Here is a 24,966-nt window from a genome sequence, read left to right as displayed (position 1 = left end):
TAGAACCACAGTGATATGAGGGGGCGATTAGATCTTGAACACTAGGAATATGGGGCATCCAACACCTACAAATAAGAAGTATTGCATTAAAACCGTTCTATACTTTTATTAAGATCCTTGAGATATGTGTGATTTAATCAAATGACATGAACCACTCAATTACTATAGGGGAGTGACACACCCAACATATGCACACAAGGGATTAATTATCCCATCAAGTTAATCAATTGATTAATCCAAGTGTGACCAATTGACAAGTGTGTATATATGGGGTCCCGCACGCTCTGCCAGTATCCCTGAGGAAGGTACCCGTTGGTGAAACGCGTTGGATTTTTGGATTGTCTAACAGCACGGAACAGACCTGTTTGCTGTTCGGATGAAACGTTTAACATTGAGCAGACCGCCCTCGGCGCTTTCAGAGGCTTCCCAGCCTGCTATGGATTACGGCTGCAGCTCAGGGGAATCTCCGCCGACGCGCCACGTTTGACGTCACTTCCAGGTTCAGCCGAGGAGAGACGAGAGGATGCCACCCATCGCCACGAGTGGGAACCCCCGCTGAAGATCAGACCCAGAGGACAACAACTCCAACACAAACAGGTGGAAAACATCAGCTCCCCCCTCACCTCCAGGAACTGACAGACAACCACGGAGGACTGAATCCCTCCACACAGGACTCAACAACAGCAGCAGAACCCCAAGCAGGCAATTACCCTGCTTTTACCTACATATTGTATGCATCCATTGCTGTAAAGCTCATACAGGATGGTTTTGTTGTTGCTATGTTGCACCCTTTTCCTTCTTTTGAAGTTTCTAGTATGCCGGAGGATTGGTTATCCTGACTATTGGGGCTGCAACAGCAGCAAACTCACCACAGCCGGACTTTCATTACTGAGATTTGGAATATCTACGCGGTCAGATATTCAAGTGTTGTTTTATCTCCCTTTGGTTTAAGTTGGGTCTTCAACCAACAGCCAAGCCAGGGGGACATCTATCTATTTCAATAGTGGTTCATGTCAGCTACACTGTATTACACCTGAGTTAAGCGGCATACTAATATGCACTAACACTCCCAGGTAAACACTACCTTACATTGGTGAGCTAGGAGGTTATCATCCAAACACCATCCTCACCCACTGTTCTGTTCATTTCCCATCCCCTCATATTTGCACCTCTATCTATAGGAGAAACAAGCAGGAAAACAAGGGGGAGCAAGGGTTAAACAGATTTCAGCAGTCTTCAGGTCAAGCAAACCTCAAGTGTTGGAAAAGCCAGGAGGGCGGGGGAGGGAATGGATGGGAACAGTATATATCAATAATACTTACACCCCATTTAACTTCTCCTATTACCCCATATAACCCCTCCTATTACCCATAAACCCCTCCCTATTACCCCATATAACCTCCCCCTATATAGATCAGGACAGAAGTGACTGCCTAATCAGTAACCGTGACCCCAATAACCTCGAGGTCCCTGTCCCTCTCTTGCGTATAACAGAACACCTGAAGTGCTGCAGCGAGAGGATCAGACATCACACCAGCCTTCTTCCCTCTCACCTTTCATTTTATTTCAAGGAAGGACGGACAAGTTTCCAAAAACACCCTCTTTCCCCCCCCCCCCCCCAAACTTCTCCCACACAAAGACTATCCCTTGCCCCGGCAGGGCGTGCGAGAATGTGCCCGGAAGGGTCCTCTCCCCCCAGCAGAGGCCGCAGCGTGAGGGCCACCGGACAGTCTGTTGGGACCACAACAATTAGAACAAAAAAAAAAAAAAAAATAAAAAAAACAGATATCGGGACTGTGTTGTGAACGTATAAAAGTGTCATCGCCTTTATCTCCCCTCCTCAGATCCTTCATTTCATACTCCTGCAAGAGAGAGGAAGGGGTGAGAGGGGAAGGGGTGAGAATGGGACACACACACACACCTGGTGAATGGGGGGGGGGGGATGTAGGGTGGATGATGCGATAAGATGCAATATACACAACACACAACACATTATTTGCACAGAGGAAAGATGTCAGCTGAGCCAATTCAGGAGGTGAGAGGAGTTGGGGGGCAGGAAAATAAGAGAGGTGAGGGGGTAGGGAAAGGATCGGGGGGGGGGGGGGGGGGAAAGGGGAAGGAGAGTACACAAGTTACATACACACGGTGTCTTCCAGAAACTCGCCCTTATTTTAGCTGCTTCCCCGCGCTTACGAAGATTGAAGTCCCACCTGCAGGAAATGAGCGGATCTCTTCTGCAGCAGGGGGGGGGGGGGGGGGGGGGGTTGGGGGAAACAGGTCTCCCCGGCAGCCCAAACACGCGCCTAATATGTCGGTGCTGCAAAACTCGCCTTGTGATATAAAGGAGTGTGTGGCTCTAACAGAAATCTCTGGGGAACCACAACTAGGTTTGCAGACAAGAGGAGACCTTCTAACCGGACAACATGATCAAGATCTACCCGTCCCACCTTCTACCCACTCGGCAAATCCGGGCCCGTCTCCTCTTCTCCCCCGCGTTGGCAAACCCAGGCCTGTACCTGTCCCCCCACGCTGGCAGTCTGCCCCCCCCCCCCCCTGCCCAGGCAGACCCGGCGCCAAGTTTAACCCTCCCAAATGACAGCAAATCTTTAGCTCATATAACCCAAGAGGTTACGGCATCCCGCGCTATCTAATAACCATGGACCCCCTGGGTTATGGAGGAGCATGGAGGTGATGGGAGAGCAGGCAGCATGCTGGGGAAGTAACGGGGGCAGGGGGGCAAGGACATTTGGGAAAGGTACCCTTACTTCACAAGAGGCCCCCAGATTACCGAAGCGTTCTATACTTTGCCAACCTACTGCTCTGCTCGGCCGCAGTCCTGAGGAAGAGGGGACGAGGGGGGAGAGAGAGAGAGGAGGGGGACAGTAAGAAGCTCAAGGAGGTGAGAGGTCAGGTCAGGGCAGACCGAATCCATGGGAAACAACTGCAGAGAAACCAAAGTATTGAGAGAAGAAGCCATGAAAACCCTCTACCAGCACAGGTGACCCAGTGGCTCCGTCTTTGGTGGCTGGAGTTGGCCACCCCTGGTCTACCCTTTGTAATTAAAAGGCCAGAGGAACGGACAATGCACCACAGATCTGCGAGGCTGCGTTACAGAGAGATTCCTCGCATGTGTGTGTGTGTCCTGCATCACGGGAGAGGTCGGCAGGTTGGGGCCAACGCAGAGAAACTGCGTCCTAACGCGCTCCGAGGACCCATGGTTCCAGAGATACTTACCATTAATGGTTCAGCCCCACTCAGGGGATACAAAATGGCGGAGGAGCCAGCCCACCCCATTTAAAAAAAATGAGGCTTTGTATTACTTCGTGGAATATATTAATCGGGGTCATTGATGCAGAGGAAACGGCCTGCCAGCGTATATACGTCCTCCCCCGGCAGGACGTGGGGTACAGCTGATGGGGCCCTTCTTACCTCTTGACTGCTTTGTGGGCGAGCATGCGGTTCCTGCTAAGAAGGTCAGGCCTCCGAGGATGGCCAGGTACTTCAGGTCTGGAACATGTCCAGGTGGGTCCAGTACACGTACATGAGCCCCAGCATGGCTAGGAGACAGAGCGAGGGGTGAGCAGCGACGCTACACAAGCTCCGCAGCAGTGCTCGTTAGCGCGGTCAGCCATTGTGAGAGCGCGGCGCGTACCTGCGTGTCCAACATGGAACAGGAGCGTGCTGGGAGAGAAGCTGAAGTTTGAGATGTTGGCTCCGATCTTTATCCACTGGAGGTGGGAGAGAGAAGGAGAGAGAGAGAAGGAGAGAGAGAGAGAGAAGGAGGAGAGAGAGAGAGAGAAGGAGAGAGAGAGAGAGAGAGAGGAGAGAGAGAGAGAGAGAGAGAAGGAGAGAGAGAGAGAGAGAAGGAGAGAGAGAGAAAGAAGGAGAGAGAGAGAGGAGAGAGAGAGAGGAGAGAGAGAGAGGAGAGAGAGAGAGAAGGAGAGAGAGAGAGAAGGAGGAGAGAGAGAGAGAGAAGGAGAGAGAGAGAGAGAGAAGGAGAGAGAGAGAGAGAGAGAAGGAGAGAGAGAGAGAGAAGGAGGGAGAGAGAGAGAGAGAAGGAGGGAGAGAGAGAGAGAGAAGGAGGGAGAGAGAGAGAGAGAGAGAGAGAGAGAGAGAGAGAGAGAGGAGAGAGAGAGAAGGAGAGAAGGAGAGAGAGAGAGAAGGAGAGAGAGAGAGAGGAGAGAGAGAGAGAAGGAGAGAGAAGGAGAGAAGGGAGAGAGAGAGAGAGAGAGAGAGAGAGAGAGAGAGAGAGAGAGAGAGAGAGAAGGAGAGAGGGAGAGAAGGAGAGAGGGAGAGAAGGAGAGAGGGAGAGAAGGAGAGAGAGGAGAAGGAGAGAGAGAAGGAGAGAAGAGAGAGAGAGGAGAGAGAGAGAGGAGAGAAGGAGAGAGAGGGAGAGAAGGAGAGAGAGAGAGAGAGGAGAGAAAGAGAAGGAGAGGGGAGAGAAGGAGAGAGAGGGAGAGGAGAGAGAGAGAAGGAGAGGGGAGAGAAGAGACATGGTTACGAGTGTGGAGCAGTCTTGCATTCACACAATATCAGCAGCACGTACATAGACTGGATCCACGTGAGGAAATGGTTGTATGACGTCAGAACCGGGCCCGCAATGCTTTGTATAGTGTGCTTCTATATTACACACTGTGCTGGCCGTCTTCCATGGCAAACTGCGGGCCTGTGTGCTACTTCCTTACATGTATTATCCTGAACGTTGATATGTATGGGGCACACACATGCCACAGAGCAGTACAGGAGGGAGGGGGGGGGGGGGAGGAGGGGCCATTCTCTGCTCATGCAAATCACTGAGCTGAGGTTCAATTAGAAACCTGTGTGAGAGATAAAAGCAGGAAACGGAACAAAGGGGGTGTGTGGGTGTGTCAGAGTGCCCCCAATACTTACCTGCGACCCTCACTGCACCCCTAATACTGACCTGCTGCCCTCACTGCACCCCTAGTGCCCCCAATATTGACCTGCAGCCCTCACTGCATCCCTAGTAACCCCAATACTGACCTGTGGCCGTCACTGCATCCCTAATACTGACTTGCCGCCCTCACTGCACCCCTATTACCCCAGTACTGAACTTCCACCCCCACCGCTCACTGTAACCCCGAGTACCCTAATATTGAACAGCTGCAACACAGCTCTCACTGCACCGCTAGTACTCCAAAACTAAGCCCCCCTCCCACCCCCCGACCCTCAGTGATCAGCAGAGATCTGCCCCCCCCTCCCCTCAGTGATCAGCAGAGATCTGCCCCCCCTCCCCGCCCGAACCTCAGTGATCAGCAGAGACCTGCCCCCCCTCCCACCCGAACCTCAGTGATCAGCAGAGGACCTGCCCCTGCCCGACCCCTCCCTCAGTGATCAGCAGATCTGCCCCCCCCCGACACTAAGTGATCAGCACAGAGATCTGCCCCCCCAAACCTCAGTGATCAGCACAGAGATCTGCCCCCCAAACCTCAGTGATCAGCACAGAGATCTGCCCCCCCAAACCTCAGTGATCAGCACAGAGATCTGCCCCCCTCACCCCCCAAACCTCAGTGATCAGCAGAGACCTGCCCCCCCTCCCCCTCCCTCAGTGATCAGCAGAGACCTGCCCCCCCTTCCCGCCCGAACCTCAGTGATCAGCAGAGATCTGAAGAACCTCAGTGATCAGCAGAGACCTGCCCCTGCCCGACCCCTCCCTCAGTGATCAGCACAGAGATCTGCCCCCCCCCCGACCCTCGGTGATCAGCACAGAGATCTGCCCCCCCCCCAAACCTCAGTGATCAGCAGAGACCTGCCCCCCCTCCCCCTCCCTCAGTGATCAGCACAGAGATCTGCCCCCCCCCCCAAACCTCAGTGATCAGCAGAGACCTGCCCCCCCCTCCCTCAGTGATCAGCAGAGACCTGCCCCTGCCCGACTCACCAGGATAAAGAGCAGGAGCAGAGGAGACAGCACCAGCGCGGTGAAGGTGTTGGACACCACTGTGGGAGGTCTCTTCTCGGGCTCCCGGAACAAGTGCTGGGGAGACAAGAGAGGGTCAGACCGCAGAATGTCACGGCCACCCAGCGTCCACCATGGAGGAGCCATGGGTCACTTCAGTGACCATCACCCTGCTGTGGGAGGGACAGGCGGGTGGTGGTGTCAGAGGGGGGCGGGTGGTGGTGTCAGAGGGGGACGGGTGGTGGTATCAGAAGGGGACGGGTGGTGGTATCAGAAGGGGACGGGTGGTGGTGTCAGAGGGGGACGGGTGGTGGTGTCAGAGGGGAGGGACAGACGGGACGGGTCGTAGTGTCAGAGGGGGGGGGGGACAGACGGGACGGGTCGTAGTGTCAGAGGGGGGCAGACGGGACGGGTCGTAGTGTCAGAGGGGGGGGGGGGGGGGACAGACGGGACGGGTCGTAGTGTGCAGACTTGATAACTTATTCCGTGTCCGAGACAATGCATAAAACTCCTCGCCCTTGTGTCCCACAGACGCCCAGCGCGCCCCAGCCCGAGCTCGTCACAAGTCACCTGAATGTCCGGCTTGGGAGTGAAGAGGTTCTTGGACTGCATTGGAGCCGGAGCGTCCTCTTCAGGGGAACTTAATAACCACGTCAGCCTGGAGCGGGAGGAGGCCAACCGTTACCCCCCCCAATCATACTCGCTTACCCCGTCCCCCAATGCACCCCCTAACCAGCCGGCGCCAGGGGAACGTACCATGTTCCAAAGGATGGGTTCTCTAGGGTGGCGTCTCCCACCATCAGGGACAGAGCGTACGTGCCGGAGGCGGAGTCGAATTCGGACCTCCTCTCGGAGGGGTCAAGCTCGAACCTGTACGTGTTCTTGGTGTCGGGCTCGGCCACAAACACGACTCCTGACCCGTCTTATGTTATGCAGCCGGACGAAGGTCTGAGAGGGGGGATGGGGACGGTCCAACAATGTGAACGCGCTCAGCTACATGGTGATACAGAGTATCTCCAGGCACTGCTGGGAAGCACCATGTATCGCCACCAATCACACGCGTGGGAATTAAGAGGTACAGTACATGCTGCATTACATAGTGATAAAGAGTATGCAGACACTCCGTGCCCTGAAAGATGAGCGTGCCGTGCTATATAGTGGTACAGAGTAGGCCCTGAAAGATGAGCCTGCAGTGCTATATAGTGGTACAGAGTATGCCAAGACAGATGAGCCTGCGTGCTATATAGTGGTACAGAGTATGCCCTGAAAGATGAGCCTGCCGTGCTATATAGTGGACATAGACAGAGGATGAGACACGCACTCAATATCAATGGTAATAGAGGTGGGGTACTTAGCTGCCGGTGCGCTGGTCCTGGGGAGCTCCTGTAGCCCCAAATGTTCCAGCACAAAGAAGAAGCAGGCACACGGTCTTACTCAAAAGGAGGTTTAATATGCCATAAAGTCCAACGTTTCGGCAGTCAAATACTGCCTTTCTCAAGGTGAAGGCTATCAGTATTTGACTGCCGGAAACGTTGGACTTTATGCATATTAAACCTCCTTTTGAGTAAGACCGTGTGCCTGCTTCTTCTTTGTGCTATATAGTGGTACAGAGTATGCCCTGAAAGATGAGCGTGCCGTGCTATATAGTGGTATAGAGTAGGCCCTGAAAGATGAGCCTGCCGTGCTATATAGTGGTACAGAGTAGGCCCTGAAAGATGAGCCTGCCGTGCTATACAGTGGGGCAATGCGTTGCAGAGATGGGGTATTTGCCTGGCGTGGAGGCGAGCCCCCGCGGGATACCTGGTGGGGTGTCAGGCGGCCCCCGTGTTCACGTCTGTGAGCTGGAAAGATAGGGCGAAGTTCTGGTGCCCGTCAGTGGTGAAGGGGCCTTTGGCTTTGGAGGGAAACACGACCCTGCAGGAAAGAGGAGACTATGAGCATCGCAGGAAAGAGGAGACTATGAGCATCGCAGGGAAGAGGAGACTATGAGCATCGCAGGGAAGGGGAGACTATGAACATCGCAGGGATCTCCTCTCTCTCTGCCCCCCCCCCCAAACCAGAGTCATCCCAGGGGCACCCCTCCCAAGTCTCATCCCAGGGGTCCCCCTCCCCAAGTCTCATCCCAGGGGCCCCCCTCCCCAAGTCTCATCCCAGGGGCCCCCCTCCCCAAGTCTCACCCCAGGGGCCCCCCCCCCCAAGTCTCACCCAAGGGGCCCCCCTCCCCAAGTCTCATCCCAGGGGCCCCCCTCCCAAGTCTCATCCCAGGGGCCCCCTCCCCATCCCAGGAACCCCCCCCCCCCCACGACTCCCAGAGAAAGCTGCGATTCTCACTTGGCCGACTTCGGGGAGATACTCTGGTCTTTGTCCACGATGGAGAGGTCCACGTTGCTTATTGCCACCTCCGTGGACACTTTCACTTTGAGCTGCAGGTGGAAAAGCGCACAGCGTTACAGCCCCCGCTCCGTGCTGCGGGATTCCTGCCGGGCTGGGATGTTAGCCCCGCCATGCGGCGCACACGCGTGACACTATGCCGCAGCTTCTCCTACATGGCTCTGAAGGACCGGACACGGAAACCTTAAAGCACCAATCCAAGCCCTTTATTTCTACGCAGGACTGAAGCAGTGGGGGGGGGGGGGGGGGGGGGTCCTCCGGAGCTGAACGCCATTCATTTCAGCTCCAGGGACCCCCTGCTTCCGGAGATAGTTACCTCGGCAGGGAGCGCCGGTCACCGCTCCGCTACCAGGGCTCACCTAATGGCGAGTTACAAAGGTCTCGCCCTGTGGGCCAACAGGAAGCCAGGATATCATCCAGCACAGCTTCCTATTGGCCCGTGGCGTGTTTAAAAGCACATAAAGATAACGGTTAATGTATATACGCAAATTATATCTCATTTAAAGATACCTACAAATAGCATGCCGTTTGCCATTAAACAGTGTGTATGTGTATGTGTGTGTGTGTGTGTGTGTGTGTGTGTGTGTGTGTGTGTGTAGAGTGTGTGTAGAGTGTGTGTAGAGTTTGAGAGAGTGTGCGAGAGTGAGTGTGAGAGAGAGTGAGAGAGAGCGTGTGAGAGAGAGAGCGTGTGAGAGAGAGAGCGTGTGAGAGAGAGAGCGTGTGAGAGAGAGAGCGTGTGAGAGAGAGAGCGTGTGAGAGAGAGAGCGTGTGAGAGAGAGAGCGTGTGAGAGAGAGAGCGTGTGAGAGAGAGAGCGTGTGAGAGAGAGCGTGTGAGAGGGAGAGAAGTGTGTGAGAGAGAGAGGGAGAGTGTGTGTGAGAGAGAGGGAGAGTGTGTGTGAGAGAGAGGGAGAGTGTGTGTGAGAGAGAGGGAGAGTGTGTGTGAGAGAGAGGGAGAGTGTGTGTGAGAGAGAGGGAGAGTGTGTGTGAGAGAGAGGGAGCGTGTGTATGATAGAGGGAGAGTGTGTGAGAGAGAGAGAGAGTGTGAGAGAGAGGTGTGAGTGAGAGAGAGAGTGTGAGAGAGAGTGAGAGTGTGAGAGAGTGAGAGTGTGAGAGAGTGAGAGTGTGAGAGAGAGTGAGAGAGAGTGAGAGTGAGAGAGAGTGAGAGAGTGAGAGAGAGTGAGAGAGAGTGTGAGAGAGTGTGAGTGAGAGAGAGTGAGAGAGAGAGAGTGAGAGAGAGAGAGAGTGTGTGTGTGTGTATATATAGTAGTGTATGTATATATAATTGTACACACACGCGAGCAGGTGTATACTGGAATCGCAGTACTGACACGGATCACACTGAAAGGATCCAGAGCAGGAAGCCGCGTCTCCGATGCACGCGCCCTGCAGTCTGGCTGATCATTAAATCCCCATCTCACAGGGATCTCGGAGTGCGGAGTTTCAGGAAGCGTTACCTTTGCCCGCCAATCACTCGCCAACGCTCTAAGCGGGGCGATTAGCACAATTATACTGGGCGTTTGAAATGCTGTGTGAAAGCAGGAGGGGGGGGGGGGAAGAGAGAGATAAGCTCTCTTATCTGCTCTGTACATGTGAAGAAGAGACTGTGAGGTTTGGAAAGTTCTGTACATGTGAAGAAGAGACCTGTGAGGTTTGGAAGCTCTGTACATGTGAAGGAGACCGGTGAGGTTTGGGAAAGCTCTACACACGATCATTTCATTAAGAGTGGTCACACCTGCACCCTCTATGCTGATCACGTCTCTCACACGCGTGACATTAGCTCTTCACAATGCGCTGTAGGGCCCCCAGGCATTGTGAGGGACGCCCGGCCGCACTCACCTCCACTTGGTTGGCCAGGTAGCGGCTGTCTCCTCCACGCTGATGGAGAAGTCATAGTAACCGCTGGCTGGTTTGGTTCCATGAAGTGAGCTGGAACGAGTCCCTGCGGGAGACGAGATGCAGTCTGATTGTTTAGCCGTTAAACACACACAGGGCTGGACCAGGGCTGGGGCCAGAACACAAGGACACATCAAACATGGCGGCCGGCAGCGGTCACGCTTCCAAACTCAACCGTTTAGTGCAGGGGTGGCCAACTCCAGTCCTCAAGGCCCACCTAAAGGTCAGGTATTAGGGATATCCCTGCTTCAGCACAGGTGGCTCAATCAATGGCCAACTTCAGTACTCAAGGGTCCCCAACAGGCCAGGTTTGAAGGATATCCCTGCTTCAGCACAGGTGGCTCAATCAGTGGCTCGTCGAAGACGAGCACCGATTGAGCCACCTGTGCTGAACCAGTGATATCCCTACTACCTGGCTCTGTTGGTGGCCCTTGACGACGGGAGTTGGAAAATGACAGCCACCTGAGCTGAAGCAGGGATATCGCCAATACCTGACCTGGTCGTGGCCCTTGAGGACTGGAGCTGGCCAATGATAAAGCCACCTGTGCTGAAGCAGGAATATCCTGAAAACCCGACTTGTTGCATACATGTACATGGTGGCGTTGGCCGTTTCCCAGCCGGTGGTGGACCGCGAGGGCGTGGCTCCTTACCCGGGCACAAAGGTGAACGTGGCGTGCTGCAGGACGCTGGCCTTGGTGGCGCAGGACTTGGCCTGGCTGACTTGACCTTGGCTCGGTCAGTGGCTGGGACAGGACGTTGGTGACCAGCAACTGCAGAGAGAGAAACGGGAGGCTCGGAGAAGCGCGCGGGGCGGCGGCGGCCTCAGCGTCAGAACAGCGACGCATGGCGCAGAGGTTTAACCCATTGACTGCCAGATGCCACAGCAGCGAAGACATTAATGGCCTCGTATTGTTTCATTATTTTATATCAATACTCCTCCCAAAATCAGACCGCTGCTGGTGTTTAATCCATGCCCGGTCACTGCCATTATGGGGACCCTATGGGGGACTGTCCCCTTAACCCTGTCACTGCCATTAGTACTGGGACCCTATAAGGGACAGACCCCTTAACCCTGTCACTGCCATTAGTACACTGTGACCTTATGAGGGACTGACCCCTTAGCCCTGTCACTGCCATTACTACACTGTGACCCTAGGAGAGACTGGCCCCTTAACCCTGTCACTGCCGCTAGTACAACACAGATTTTGCCGAGCCCCTCACCCTGAGCAGTGGCTGCTTGTGGGACACAGCAGCGGGTCCGTCAGACACCACGATGAGCGGGATGTGGTAGTGATTGTGAGACAAAGCGGCGGCCGCAAACGCCACGCTGAAGGACTCGGACAGGGAGTCAAAGTTCTTCTTGCTGAAGATGGCGTTGAGCAGCTGGACGATCTGATCCTGGAAAATGGACGGGATGGTTAGGTCGGGACAGAGAGAGCTGGAGGGGGGAGTGTCATCAGGACAACGAGAGCTGGGGGGGGGGGGGGGGAGTGTCAGGACAGAGAGAGCTGGGGGGGGGTGGGGAGTGTCAGGACAGAGAGCTGGGGGGGGGGTGGGGAGTGTCAGGACAGAGAGCTGGGGGGGGGGGAGTGTCAGGACAGAGAGAGCTGGGGGAGGGGAGTGTCAGGACAGAGAGCTGGGGGGGGGGGGGGGGGAGTGTCAGGACAGAGAGCTGGGGGGAGAGTGTCAGGACAGAGAGAGCTGGGGGGGGGGGGAGTGTCAGGACAGAGAGAGCTGGGGGGGGAAAGAGTGTCAGGACAGAGAGCTGGGGGGGTGGAGGGGGAGGAGTGTCAGGACAGAGAGCTGGGGGGGAGGGGTAGGAGTGTCAGGACAGAGAGCTGGGGGGGAGGGGGAGGAGTGTCAGGTCAGAGAGCTGGGGGGGGAGGAGTGTCAGGACAGAGAGAGCTGGGGGGGGGGGGAGGAGTGTCAGGACAGAGAGAGCTGGGGGGGGGAGGAGTGTCAGGACAGAGAGCTGGGGGGGGGGGGAGGAGTGTCAGGACAGAGAGCTGGGAGGTGGGGGGAGTGTCAGGACAGAGAGCTGGGGGGGGGATGTCAGGACAGAGCTGGAGGGTTAGGAAAGAGAGCCGTAGGCGGGACTGCCCCTTTATCTGGACATTCCAGGCCCCCACCCCCTCCCTTACCTCCTTCAGCGCCGGCTCCGTCCCCACGTGGTCTGACAATCTGTATGTGGCAGCAACAAACAGGGCAGTGGCTTCAAGACCCTCTTCAAACTGCAAGTACTGGCCCCCGAGGTCATCCAGGCGAGCCACAAGGTCCTGGGGGGAGGGGAAAGTGCAGAGAGAATTCACCCTAAACGTCACCCACACCCGTCCCCATCTCAATGTTCTCCTCCCGCCCACACCCAAACACTTCCCCACCTCCCAACGCCCTCCTCTCCTGCCCTCACCCAAACCCTTCCCCTCCTCCCAACGCCATCCTCTCCCGCCCTCACCCAAACCCATTCCCTCCTCCCAACACCCTCACCCAAACCCTTCCCAACGCCCTCCTCTCCCGCCCTCATCCAAACCCTTCCCCTCCTCCCAACGCCCTCACCCAACGCCATCCTCTCCCGCCCTCACCCAAACCCATTCCCTTCTCCCAACACCCTCACCCAAACCCTTCCCAACGCCATCCTCTCCCGCCCTCACCCAAACCCATCCCCTCCTCCCAACGCCCTCCTCTCCCACCCTCACCCAAACCCATTCCCTCCTCCCAACACCCTCACCCAAACCCTTCCCAACGCCATCCTCTCCCGCCCTCACCCAAACCCATCCCCTCCTCCCAACGCCCTCCTCTCCCACCCTCACCCAAACCCATTCCCTCCTCCCAACACCCTCACCCAAACCCTTCCCAACGCCATCCTCTCCCGCCCTCACCCAAACCCATCCCCTCCTCCCAACGCCCTCACCCAACGCCCTCCTCTCCCACCCTCACCCAAACCCATTCCCTCCTCCCAACACCCTCACCCAAACCCTTCCCAACGCCATCCTCTCCCACCCTCACCCAAACCCATTCCCTCCTCCCAACACCCTCACCCAAACCCTTCCCAACGCCATCCTTTCCCGCCCTCACCCAAACCCATTCCCTCCTCCCAACACCCTCACCCAAACCCTTCCCAACGCCATCCTCTCCCGCCCTCACCCAAACCCATCCCAACGCCCACCTCTCCCACCCTCACCCTTCCCCTCCTCCCAACGCCATCCTCTCCCGCCCTCACCCAAACCCTTCCCCACCTCCCAACGCCCTCCTCTCCCACCCTCACCCAAACCCATTCCCTCCTCCCAACACCCTCACCCAAACCCTTCCCAACGCCATCCTCTCCCACCCTCACCCAAACCCATTCCCTCCTCCCAACACCCTCACCCAAACCCTTCCCAACGCCATCCTTTCCCGCCCTCACCCAAACCCATTCCCTCCTCCCAACACCCTCACCCAAACCCTTCCCAACGCCATCCTCTCCCGCCCTCACCCAAACCCATCCCAACGCCCACCTCTCCCACCCTCACCCTTCCCCTCCTCCCAACGCCATCCTCTCCCGCCCTCACCCAAACCCTTCCCCTCCTCCCAACGCCCTCACCCAACGCCATCCTCTCCCGCCCTCACCCAAACCCTTCCCCACCTCCCAACGCCCTCCTCTCCCAAACCCATTCCCTCCTCCCAACACCCTCACCCAAACCCTTCCCAACGCCATCCTCTCCCGCCCTCACCCAAACCCATCCCAACGCCCACCTCTCCCAAACCCTTCCCCTCCTCCCAAAGCCGCCCTTTCCCGCCCTCACCCAAACCCTTCCCCTCCTCCCAACGTCCTCACCCAAACCCTTCCCCAACACCCTCCTCTCCCGCCCTCACCCATCCCTTCCTCCCAATGTCCTCCTCTCCTTCCCTCACCCAAACCCTTCCCCTCCTCCCAACACTCTCCTCTCCCACCCAAACCAGTCCCACCAACGCACCCAGATAACAAGAGGCACACACAGGGGGTCTCTCCTACCTCAATCTCCTCCACAATGCCCCTCAGGTCTGCTTGCTGGGACAGGAGGGACGCTGTCAGCAGAGCCTCGATGGTGCTGCAAAGAGAAGCACAAAATCGCTTAGACGATTGTACCCTCCAAACACAAAAATCAATGACAACAACAAACATGGAAGTCACGTTATCAGCCGCACCGTGGATATCATCTCTTTAATTCCTCTCTACGTGCGGTCAATTCTCACCGTTCTCCCTCGCACGATTATCCCAAGCGCTCCCCATAACATTATAACGTAGATGAGAGCGCCAATTATAGGAAACAGATCGTCTCCCAGAATGGGCTGACAAGCAACGAGACCTCCACGTGGGACTGACCCCACCTCGGCGGGTAATTGTGCTCATTTCCATGAGAATGCGCTGGCTCCCGCGGGAAGCGGAGGATCACGCAGACGTTTGGAAATCGCTCGCAGATTGCAGAGGAACGGCTTGTCCGTATGTGCGTGGAAGCAGTGGGTGTGTGGCATTGAATTAGCTTGTCGTGGTCAATCCGGATTCATCTATTAACACTTCAATGCCGATTTAAACGGCATCTAACAAATTGCACACGCGTTGCTTCTCAGAGCGGAGCACAATGCAGATACATGAACTATTCTCTGCACCATTCATATGGACTGACTGGCACTGAGTGTGAAGCAGGCAAAGGAGCGGCTCAGCGAGTAAAGACACTGACTGGCGCTGAGTGTGAAGCAGGAGAAGGAGCGGCTCAGCGAGTAAAGACACTGACTGGCACTGAGTGTGAAGCAGGAGAAGGAGCGGCTCAGCGAGTAAAGACACTGACTGGCACTGAGTGTGAAGCAGGGGAAGGAGCGGCTCAGCGAGTAAAGACACTGACTGGCGCTGAGTGTGAAGCAGGAGAAGGAGCGGCTCAGCGAGTAAAGACACTGACTGGTACTGAGTGTGAAGCAGGAGAAGGAGCGGCTCAGTGAGTAAAACACTGACTGGCGCTGAGTGTGAAGCAGGGGAAGGAGCGGCTCAGCGAGTAAAGGCACTGACTGGCACTGAGTGTGAAGCAGGCGAAGGAGCGGCTCAGCGAGTAAAGACACTGACTGGCACCGAGTGTGAAGCAGGCGAAGGAGCGGCTCAGCGAGTAAAGACACTGACTGGTACTGAGTGTGAAGCAGGAGAAGGAGCGGCTCAGTGAGTAAAGACACTGACTGGCGCTGAGTGTGAAGCAGGCGAAGGAGCGGCTCAGTGAGTAAAGACACTGACTGGCACTGAGTGTGAAGCAGGGGAAGGAGCGGCTCAGTGAGTAAAGGCACTGACTGGCACTGAGTGTGAAGCAGGGGAAGGAGCGGCTCAGTGAGTAAAGACACTGACTGGCACTGAGTGTGAAGCAGGGGAAGGAGCGGCTCAGTGAGTAAAGACACTGACTGGCGCTGAGTGTGAAGCAGGCGAAGGAGCGGCTCAGCGAGTAAAGACACTGACTGGCACCGAGTGTGAAGCAGGCGAAGGAGCGGCTCAGCGAGTAAAGACACTGACTGGTACTGAGTGTGAAGCAGGGGAAGGAGCGGCTCAGCGAGTAAAGACACTGACTGGCACTGAGTGTGAAGCAGGGGAAGGAGCGGCTCAGCGAGTAAAGACACTGACTGGCGCTGAGTGTGAAGCAGGCGAAGGAGCGGCTCAGCGAGTAAAGACACTGACTGGCACCGAGTGTGAAGCAGGCGAAGGAGCGGCTCAGCGAGTAAAGACACTGACTGGTACTGAGTGTGAAGCAGGAGAAGGAGCGGCTCAGTGAGTAAAGACACTGACTGGCGCTGAGTGTGAAGCAGGCGAAGGAGCGGCTCAGTGAGTAAAGACACTGACTGGCACTGAGTGTGAAGCAGGGGAAGGAGCGGCTCAGTGAGTAAAGGCACTGACTGGCACTGAGTGTGAAGCAGGGGAAGGAGCGGCTCAGTGAGTAAAGACACTGACTGGCACTGAGTGTGAAGCAGGGGAAGGAGCGGCTCAGTGAGTAAAGACACTGACTGGCACTGAGTGTGAAGCAGGGGAAGGAGCGGCTCAGTGAGTAAAAACACTGACTGGCACTGAGTGTGAAGCAGGGGAAGGAGCGGCTCAGTGAGTAAAGACACTGACTGGCACTGAGTGTGAAGCAGGGGAAGGAGCGGCTCAGTGAGTAAAGGCACTGACTGGCACTGAGTGTGAAGCAGGGGAACCTGGGAGAAGCAGGGGAACCTGGGAGAAGCAGGGGAACCTGGTTCAATTCCCGGTGTTGGCTCCTTGTGACCTTGGGGAAGTCACTTTATCTCCCTGTGCCTCAGGCACCAAAACCAGATTGTAAGCTCCACGGGGCAGGGACTGTGCCTGCAAAATGTCTCTGTAAAGCGCTGCGTAAAAACTAGCAGCGCTATACAAGAACAAGCTATTATTATAATAATATTGAGATTACCATCATGTATTGCTTTTATAAAGAAACTTTAAACAGAGTGATTTACATTTATAATAGAAAATGTTATGCAGGCGCCTCTGGGGTGGGAGCCTGACATTAGCAGGGCCACCCCCGGGGGTGGGAGCCTGACATTAGCAGGGCCACCCCCGGGGGTGGGAGCCTGACATTAGCAGGGCCACCCCCGGGGGTGGGAGCCTGACATTAGCAGGGCCACCCCAGGGGTGGGAGCCTGACATTAGCAGGGCCACCCCCGGGGGTGGGAGCCTGACATTAGCAGGGCCACCCCCGGGGGTGGGAGCCTGACATTAGCAGGGCCACCCCCGGGGGTGGGAGCCTGACATTAGCAGGGCCACCCCCGGGGGTGGGAGCCTGACATTAGCAGGGCCACCCCCGGGGGTGGGAGCCTGACATTAGCAGGGCCACCCCCAGGGGTGGGAGCCTGACATTAGCAGGGCCACCCCCGGGGGTGGGAGCCTGACATTAGCAGGGCCACCCCCGGGGGTGGGAGCCTGACATTATCAGGGCCACCCCCGGGGGTGGGAGCCTGACATTAGCAGGGCCACCCCAGGGGTGGGAGCCTGACATTAGCAGGGCCACCCCCGGGGGTGGGAGCCTGACATTAGCAGGGCCACCCCCGGGGGTGGGAGCCTGACATTAGCAGGGCCACCCCCGGGGGTGGGAGCCTGACATTAGCAGGGCCACCCCCAGGGGTGGGAGCCTGACATTAGCAGGGCCACCCCCGGGGGTGGGAGCCTGACATTAGCAGGGCCACCCCCGGGGGTGGGAGCCTGACATTAGCAGGGCCACCCCCGGGGGTGGGAGCCTGACATTAGCAGGGCCACCCCCGGGGGTGGGAGCCTGACATTAGCAGGGCCACCCCCAGGGGTGGGAGCCTGACATTAGCAGGGCCACCCCCGGGGGTGGGAGCCTGACATTAGCAGGGCCACCCAGGGGGTGGGAGCCTGACATTAGCAGGGCCACCCCCGGGGGTGGGAGCCTGACATTAGCAGGGCCACCCCCGGGGGTGGGAGCCTGACATTAGCAGGGCCACCCCCGGGGGTGGGAGCCTGACATTAGCAGGGCCACCCCCGGGGGTGGGAGCCTGACATTAGCAGGGCCACCCCCGGGGGTGGGAGCCTGACATTAGCAGGGCCACCCCCGGGGGTGGGAGCCTGACATTAGCAGGGCCACCCCCGGGGGTGGGAGCCTGACATTAGCAGGGCCACCCCCGGGGGTGGGAGCCTGACATTAGCAGGGCCACCCCCGGGGGTGGGAGCCTGACATTAGCAGGGCCACCCCCAGGGGTGGGAGCCTGACATTAGCAGGGCCACCCCCGGGGGTGGGAGCCTGACATTAGCAGGGATCAATATAAAATACACCGTTTATTTGGTGCTCATCTGAAATGAGTTAACAGAACGGAAGCAGCTTTTGGATTGTAAAGCAAGTTTACACTGTGAAAATCGCACCGAAATATCCTCCTAACAGAACGCTGCTCTAAAACAGAATAATACTGAAGATTTTCATCGTGAAATATATTGTCAGAGAAAAAGATGCTTTACGACCACGCGCTTTCTGCAGAGCAGAAGTATTTCTGTATTTGTACTTAGTGAGGCTGTCCGAGTGCCCGCGCACACCGGGCCGGCCGGCCGAGCTCCCCGCACACACCGCGCTGGCCGATCCTGTGCACATGCCGCGCCGGCTGCCCAAGCCCCGCGCGCCGGCTGCCCAAGCCCCGCGCGCCGGCTGCCCAAGCCCCGCGTGCCGTCCGAGCTGGCTGTCCAAACCCCGCACACACACCGCCGGCCGCCCGAGCCACACACACACACACACACACCACACGCCGGCCGAGCCACACACACACACACCACACGCCGGCCGAGCCACACACACACACCGCGCCGGCCGAGCCACACACACACACACCGCAGGACGAGCCACACACACCGCGCCCCGCACACACCGCGCTGGCCGAGCCCCGCACACACCGCGCCAGTCGCCCAAGCCCCACACACACCGCGCCGTCCAGGCACCGCACACACCGTGCCGGCCGAGCCCCACACGCGCACACCTCGCCAGCCGCCCTAGCCGCGCTCACACCGCGCCGGCCGAGCCCCGCACACATACACACCTCGCCAGCCGTCCGAGCCCCGCACACACCGCACCGGCTGTTCGAGTTTGACGCAAGCGAAGAGGAGGGTGGATGAAGTCTGGGAGCTGAAAGAGCAGGTCCGGTTCCATCAAACACCTTTCAAACCCCCACTACACAGGCCGCAAATATGTCACAAACGTGAACTATGTTCAAACTTCATCATCCGAAGCAGCCACAACATTTGCAACTTACGCCAGGACATTCTCCTCTTTGCCGAGCCGGGCGGTGAGGGCGCTGACCACTTCCTGCGAGGCTAGAGGGAGGCTGAAGCCGCTGAGGGCTCCGACCGCGTGATAAATCTGGGTAACCGAAGAGTCCTCGCTCACCGCAGCCAGCAGCAGCTCTCTGGTCTCGTTCGAGATGGCCACCTGCAAGGACACAGACATGTAAGGCGACGCGTTACCCACCTCGCAGCGACACTGCCCGGCTGTCCGAGCGATGCGCGTTACCCACCTCGCAGCGACACTGACCGGCTGTCCCAGCGACGCGCGTTACCCACCTCGCAGTGAGACAGCGCCCGGCTGTCCGAGCGACGCGCGTTACCCACCTCGCAGCGACACTGCCCGGCTGTCCCAGCGACGCGCGTTACCCACCTCGCGACACTGCCCGGCTGTCCGAGCGATGCGCGTTACCCACCTCGCAGTGAGACAGCGCCTGGCTGTCCCGAGCGACGCGCGTTACCCACCTCGCAGTGAGACAGCGCCTGGCTGTCCGAGCGACGCGCGTTACCCACCTCGCAGCGACACTGCCCGGCTGTCCGAGCGATGCGCATTACCCACCTCGCAGTGAGACAGCGCCTGGCTGTCCGAGCGATGCGCGTTACCCACCTCGCAGTGAGACAGCGCCTGGCTGTCCGAGCGACGCGCGTTACCCACCTCGCAGCGACACTGCCCGGCTGTCCGAGCGATGCGCGTTACCCACCTCGCAGTGAGACAGCGCCTGGCTGTCCGAGCGATGCGCGTTACCCACCTCGCAGTGAGACAGCGCCTGGCTGTCCGAGCGATGCGCGTTACCCACCTCGCAGTGAGACAGCGCCCGGCTGTCCCAGCGACGCGCGTTACCCACCTCGCAGTGAGACAGCGCCCGGCTGTCCCAGCGACGCGCGTTACCCACCTCGCAGTGAGACAGCGCCCGGCTGTCCCAGCGACGCGCGTTACCCACCTCGCAGTGAGACAGCGCCCGGCTGTCCCAGCGACGCGCGTTACCCACCTCGCAGTGAGACAGCGCCCGGCTGTCCCAGCGACGCGCGTTACCCACCTCGCAGTGAGACAGCGCCCGGCTGTCCCAGCGACGCGCGTTACCCACCTCGCAGTGAGACAGCGCCCGGCTGTCCCAGCGACGCGCGTTACCCACCTCGCAGTGAGACAGCGCCCGGCTGTCCCAGCGACGCGCGTTACCCACCTCGCAGTGAGACAGCGCCCGGCTGTCCCAGCGACGCGCGTTACCCACCTCGCAGTGAGACAGCGCCCGGCTGTCCCAGCGACGCGCGTTAGCCACCTCGCAGTGAGACAGCGCCCGGCTGTCCCAGCGACGCGCGTTACCCACCTCGCAGTGAGACAGCGCCCGGCTGTCCCAGCGACGCGCGTTACCCACCTCGCAGTGAGACAGCGCCCGGCTGTCCCAGCGACGCGCGTTACCCACCTCGCAGTGAGACAGCGCCCGGCTGTCCCAGCGACGCGCGTTACCCACCTCGCAGTGAGACAGCGCCCGGCTGTCCCAGCGACGCGCGTTACCCACCTCGCAGTGAGACAGCGCCCGGCTGTCCCAGCGACGCGCGTTACCCACCTCGCAGTGAGACAGCGCCCGGCTGTCCGAGTGACGCGCGTTACCCACCTCGCAGTGAGACAGCGCCCGGCTGTCCCAGCGACGCGCATTACCCACCTCGCAGTGAGACAGCGCCTGGCTGTCCCAGCGACGCGCATTACCCACCTCACAGTGAGACAGCGCCCGGCTGTCCCAGCGACGTGCGTTACCCACCTCGCAGTGAGACAGCACCTGGCTGTCCGAGCGCCACGAATTACCCATCTCAGTTAGACAGCGCCCGGCTGGCCCAGCAACGCGCGTTACCCACCTCGCAGTGAGACAGCGCCCGGCTGTCCCAGCGACGCGCGTTACCCACCTCGCAGTTAGACAGCGCCTGGCTGGACTGGGCTGCATAGAACAGGGACTCCACGCTGCTGAAGTCCACACTGGAGCGGATAAAATCACAGGCGGCCTGTGCAGAGACAACACGGACACGCACGTGAGTGCCACCTACACATACATAACCCATAGTCCCAATACACAACACATGCTGCTTTCATGTGGAGCTTGTTAACCCTTTCCGGTCGGGCGCTGCAGCGAGGTTTGGGGTGACAGCGAGGTTTGAGATCGGGGTGACAGAAAGCAGAGAGGATTTATAGAAGAACTATTTTATTTGGTTTAAAGGAGCCGTTCCTTTTTTTTAGTCCCCAATTATTCCCAGGGTGGGAAACAGACCAGAGCCTGCTGGTCTATGCTGGGTGTGAGAGACCTTGTGAATGAACATTTGCTCATTAGATGGGTGCAAATTAATGTCCCACCTTTCAATATATATCAAATAGCCCACGGTGCGGTTCTTTTCTCAATTTATTCAGAGACAATAGGAAACATAAATCTGCAGTCCGTTACATCATTCAGGCAGATAGAATGTAGTTATAGATGGAGAATCCTTAGTTTAGTTCTTCTTATATTGGTGGCGTTACATGAGTCTGAATTGTATAAATCCAAATGCAATCTTTATACATTTGAGCAAAACCCGTTTCTCTCACTGTCAGATAAAATGTTCTTAGTCAATCATTAATATTAGAACACAGTTTCTTCATTTACTTTGATTTAAAAGAACCTCTTTGTTCTGTCTCTAAGTAACTATAGTTAATTTGATGTTCCTCATCTTTTAAGACCCATTTCTATAGTATTGTCTTTTACTACTATCTATTTAACCAAGCTTTCATTTCAAACTCTTGATCATATACTATTCACCTCAGCAGCCATTAAAAACATACCAAGTTTGTAAATCACAAAGCATGTCTCCACCTGCCTGTCTTCAGACTGATTTATCTTCTCATCTTTGCAGAGGCAGCTTATCATTTTCCAATATAATTTCTAACTTAATACTTAATTACTTATTTTAACTAGTTACATGCTGAATATATGTATATAGAGAAATCATCTTATATCTTGTATATAGCTTGAAATCGTCCTCTCTTAAACGGGAGCCACCGAAAACTACACAGCGCAACCATCCAACTTCTGAAATGCGGAGGAGACTCAGACTAAGCGTGTGTTACTTGCAAATGTATTTAACGGTCTGTAAAACATGGCAGCACGGAGAGCGTAGACTGTACACTGTGACTATCTTGTGGTGACTGTATTTATACAGTAACTCCCCCCATGTGAGGTGCGGGGGGGAAACACAGGAAGATGCTTGTTGCAGGGAGTGTGCCCAGCTATACCACCTCCTGCTCACCTGCTCATCCAACACGGTTACTTCCAGATGTTTGAACCCTACAACGTAGTAGTAAGTGGACTCCAAGTCGGACAGCGGATGTTCTAGCGATTCCTTCAGCCTCTCCACGTCGGCCCGGCTCAGGTAGTGGCTGGGGGTCAGGGCCTGGGTGCAGGACAGGAGTGCCAGGGCCAAGATGAACACTGAACGCAGAACTGCGGGAGGGAGAAAGGTTGTTGGTGACCGCAGAGACAGGCTGGTGCTGTAACTAACCTTTTAACCAACCGACGGACCCAGGCACTCATAGGTTAAACGCTGATGCTAGGGGTGGTCAACTCCAGTCCTCAAGGGACACCAATCGGTCAAGTTTTCAGGATATCCCTGCTTCAGCATAAGTGGCTCAGTCTTCGACTTAGCCACTGATTGAGCCACTTGTGCTGAAGCTGACGGTCCCATTGATAATAGGTTTGGGGTCAGAGGGTTTATGACAGGGGGGCCGTACAGCAACGTAAGCACAGGAAGTGCCTGATAGGACCCTGGTAACTCCTACACTACCAGATTGCACCGCAAGGCTAAAGTACATTGCCCTGCAATGGGCGACTGGCGGCAGGGAAGGCGTTAATGGCATGGGTTTAGAAAGAGTGCCACAGTTACATAGAGCGCGTGGTCTGGGCATGTGTGTATGGGGGCAGTTACTGACAGGCCCCCGGGTGGGGGCACAGTTACTGACAGGCCCCCGGGGTGGGGGTGCAGTTACTGACAGGCCCCCGGGGTGGGGGTGCAGTTACTGACAGGCCCCCGGGGTGGGGGTGCAGTTACTGACAGGCCCCCGGGGTGGGGGTGCAGTTACTGACAGGCCCCCGGGGTGGGGGTGCAGTTACTGACAGGCCCCCGGGGTGGGGGTGCAGTTACTGACAGGCCCCCGGGGTGGGGGTGCAGTTACTGACAGGCCCCCGGGGTGGGGGTGCAGTTACTGACAGGCCCCCGGGGTGGGGGTGCAGTTACTGACAGGCCCCCGGGGTGGGGGTGCAGTTACTGACAGGCCCGTGGGGGGCGGGGGGCAGTTACTGACAGGCCCTTGGGGGGGGGGGGGCAGTTACTGACAGGCCCGTGGGGGGGGGCGGGGGCAGTTACTGACAGGCCCGTGGGGGGGGGGGCGGGGGCAGTTACTGACAGTCCCGTGGGGGGGGGCGGGGGCAGTTACTGACAGTCCCGTGGGGGGGGTGGGGGCAGTTACTGACAGGCCCGTGGGGGGGGCGGGGGCAGTTACTGACAGTCCTGTGGGGGGGGCGGGGGCAGTTACTGACAGGCCCGTGGGGGGGGGGGCGGGGGCAGTTACTGACAGGCTCGTGGGGGGGGGCGGGGGCAGTTACTGACAGGCTCGTGGGGGGGGGGGGGGCGGGGGCAGTTACTGACAGGCCCGTGGGGGGGCACTTACTGACAAGCCCGTGGGGGGGGCAGTTACTGACAGGCCGGGGGGCGGGGCAGTTACTGACAGGCCCGTGGGGGGGGGCAGTTACTGACAGGCCCATATGGGGGGGGGCAGTTACTGACAGGCCCGTGGGGGGGGGGGGCAGTTACGGACAGGCCCGTGGGGGGGGGCAGTTACTGACAGGCCCGTGGGGGGGGGGGGCAGTTACTGACAGGCCTCCTGGGTTGGGGGGGGGCAATTACTGACACGCCTCCTGAGTTGGGGGGGGGGCAATTACTGACACGCCTCCTGAGTTGGGGGGGGCAATTACTGACAGGCCCCCTTGGTTGTGGGGGGGGGGGCAGTTACTGACAGGCTCCCTGGGTTGGTTGGTTTGAGGGGGGGGGCAGTTACTGACAGGGGGGTGTTTGCACCCAGGTCTCCCTCAGACTCTCACCCGCCGCCATGTTGCCTGCACCGCTCAGCGTCACCTAGAGACCGCTGGCTACTTCCGGCGCGCGCGCGCAGAGTGGGAGGAGCGCGAGACCAGCGGGGCGTACCAACAGCGTCGGCGGGAGGGGGGAACAAATCCCAGTAACACCAATATCCCGCCGGAGTCACAAATCTCGCTCCCCCCCTCAGCGCGAGGTGATCTTTATACAGGTGGGGGGGAGTGATCGGGGCTCCGGAGTAATGGGATGATTCAGGCCGGATTTCTCCCCCCCTCTCTCCTCGCGAATAGACTAGTCCAGTACTTCAGAGAGAAAGGGGGCGGGACCGTGGCGTTCATGTGTCCGTGTGTGATTGGCCAGACTGGGGTGTCATTCACAGCGCCCAAAGGGCGGGAACTGAGAGAAGTCGCGTCAGCATGTGTATACTGTACACATACGGCGCACGCACGCACGCACGCACGCACGCGCCTCTCACCAGCCCCTGGCACTTTGTGTTCCTGAGCGGCGACGCGTCACGTGGTGTGGCAGAGAGGCGGGGGAGCGGGAGGTGTGTGTGTGTGTGTGTTTTTTTTTCCAGTTTGGCCGTCATCGTGGCCCTGCCCGTTTTGGCCACGCCCAACCCCCCGCGCCTCAGATCGCGGTATTGCGCTCTGCACGCACCGCCAGGTCGTAAGGCAAGCGTGCGTGCCGTGGGGCCTCAGCCAGGCAGGGAACTGGCGCGCTTGTGCGCTGCGCCCTGCTCGGCTCCCTCGCCTGGGGGCGCGGCCACGACGTCACGGAGCTGGTTCGCTCTCATTGGCTCGCTCTTGTTGCCGTGGCAGAAAGCAGTTAAGAGAGTTAGGGCGCGTCCAAGGTGGTGCTGAGCGGGCGCACGCGCTCA

The 24,966-nt window shown here is 57.9% G+C and overlaps 1 protein-coding gene across 1 annotated transcript; it reads right to left on the bottom strand.

Moving 5' to 3' along the window:
• Nucleotides 1-90: 90 nt before the first annotated feature.
• Nucleotides 91-24,221, bottom strand: RPN2 (ribophorin II). Its single transcript, XM_075571850.1, is given in 25 exon segments — nt 91-1,862; nt 2,766-2,836; nt 3,430-3,463; nt 3,466-3,504; nt 3,507-3,557; nt 3,653-3,728; nt 5,897-5,992; nt 6,485-6,572; nt 6,671-6,835; nt 6,837-6,862; nt 7,715-7,731; nt 7,734-7,828; nt 8,246-8,337; nt 10,142-10,176; nt 10,179-10,216; nt 10,218-10,244; nt 10,849-10,923; nt 10,925-10,968; nt 11,420-11,596; nt 12,340-12,474; nt 14,187-14,262; nt 18,950-19,125; nt 20,877-20,972; nt 22,245-22,438; nt 24,092-24,221. Coding segments are annotated over 24 exon segments (1,914 nt in total). The 5' UTR covers nt 24,102-24,221; the 3' UTR covers nt 91-1,862; nt 2,766-2,784.
• Nucleotides 24,222-24,966: the final 745 nt, after the last annotated feature.

This window comes from Ascaphus truei, chromosome 15 (genome assembly GCF_040206685.1).
Source record: "Ascaphus truei isolate aAscTru1 chromosome 15, aAscTru1.hap1, whole genome shotgun sequence".
NCBI lineage: Eukaryota > Metazoa > Chordata > Amphibia > Anura > Ascaphidae > Ascaphus > Ascaphus truei.
The sequence above is the reverse complement of the archived record's forward strand: the minus strand, read 5'-3'. Positions and strand labels throughout refer to the sequence as shown.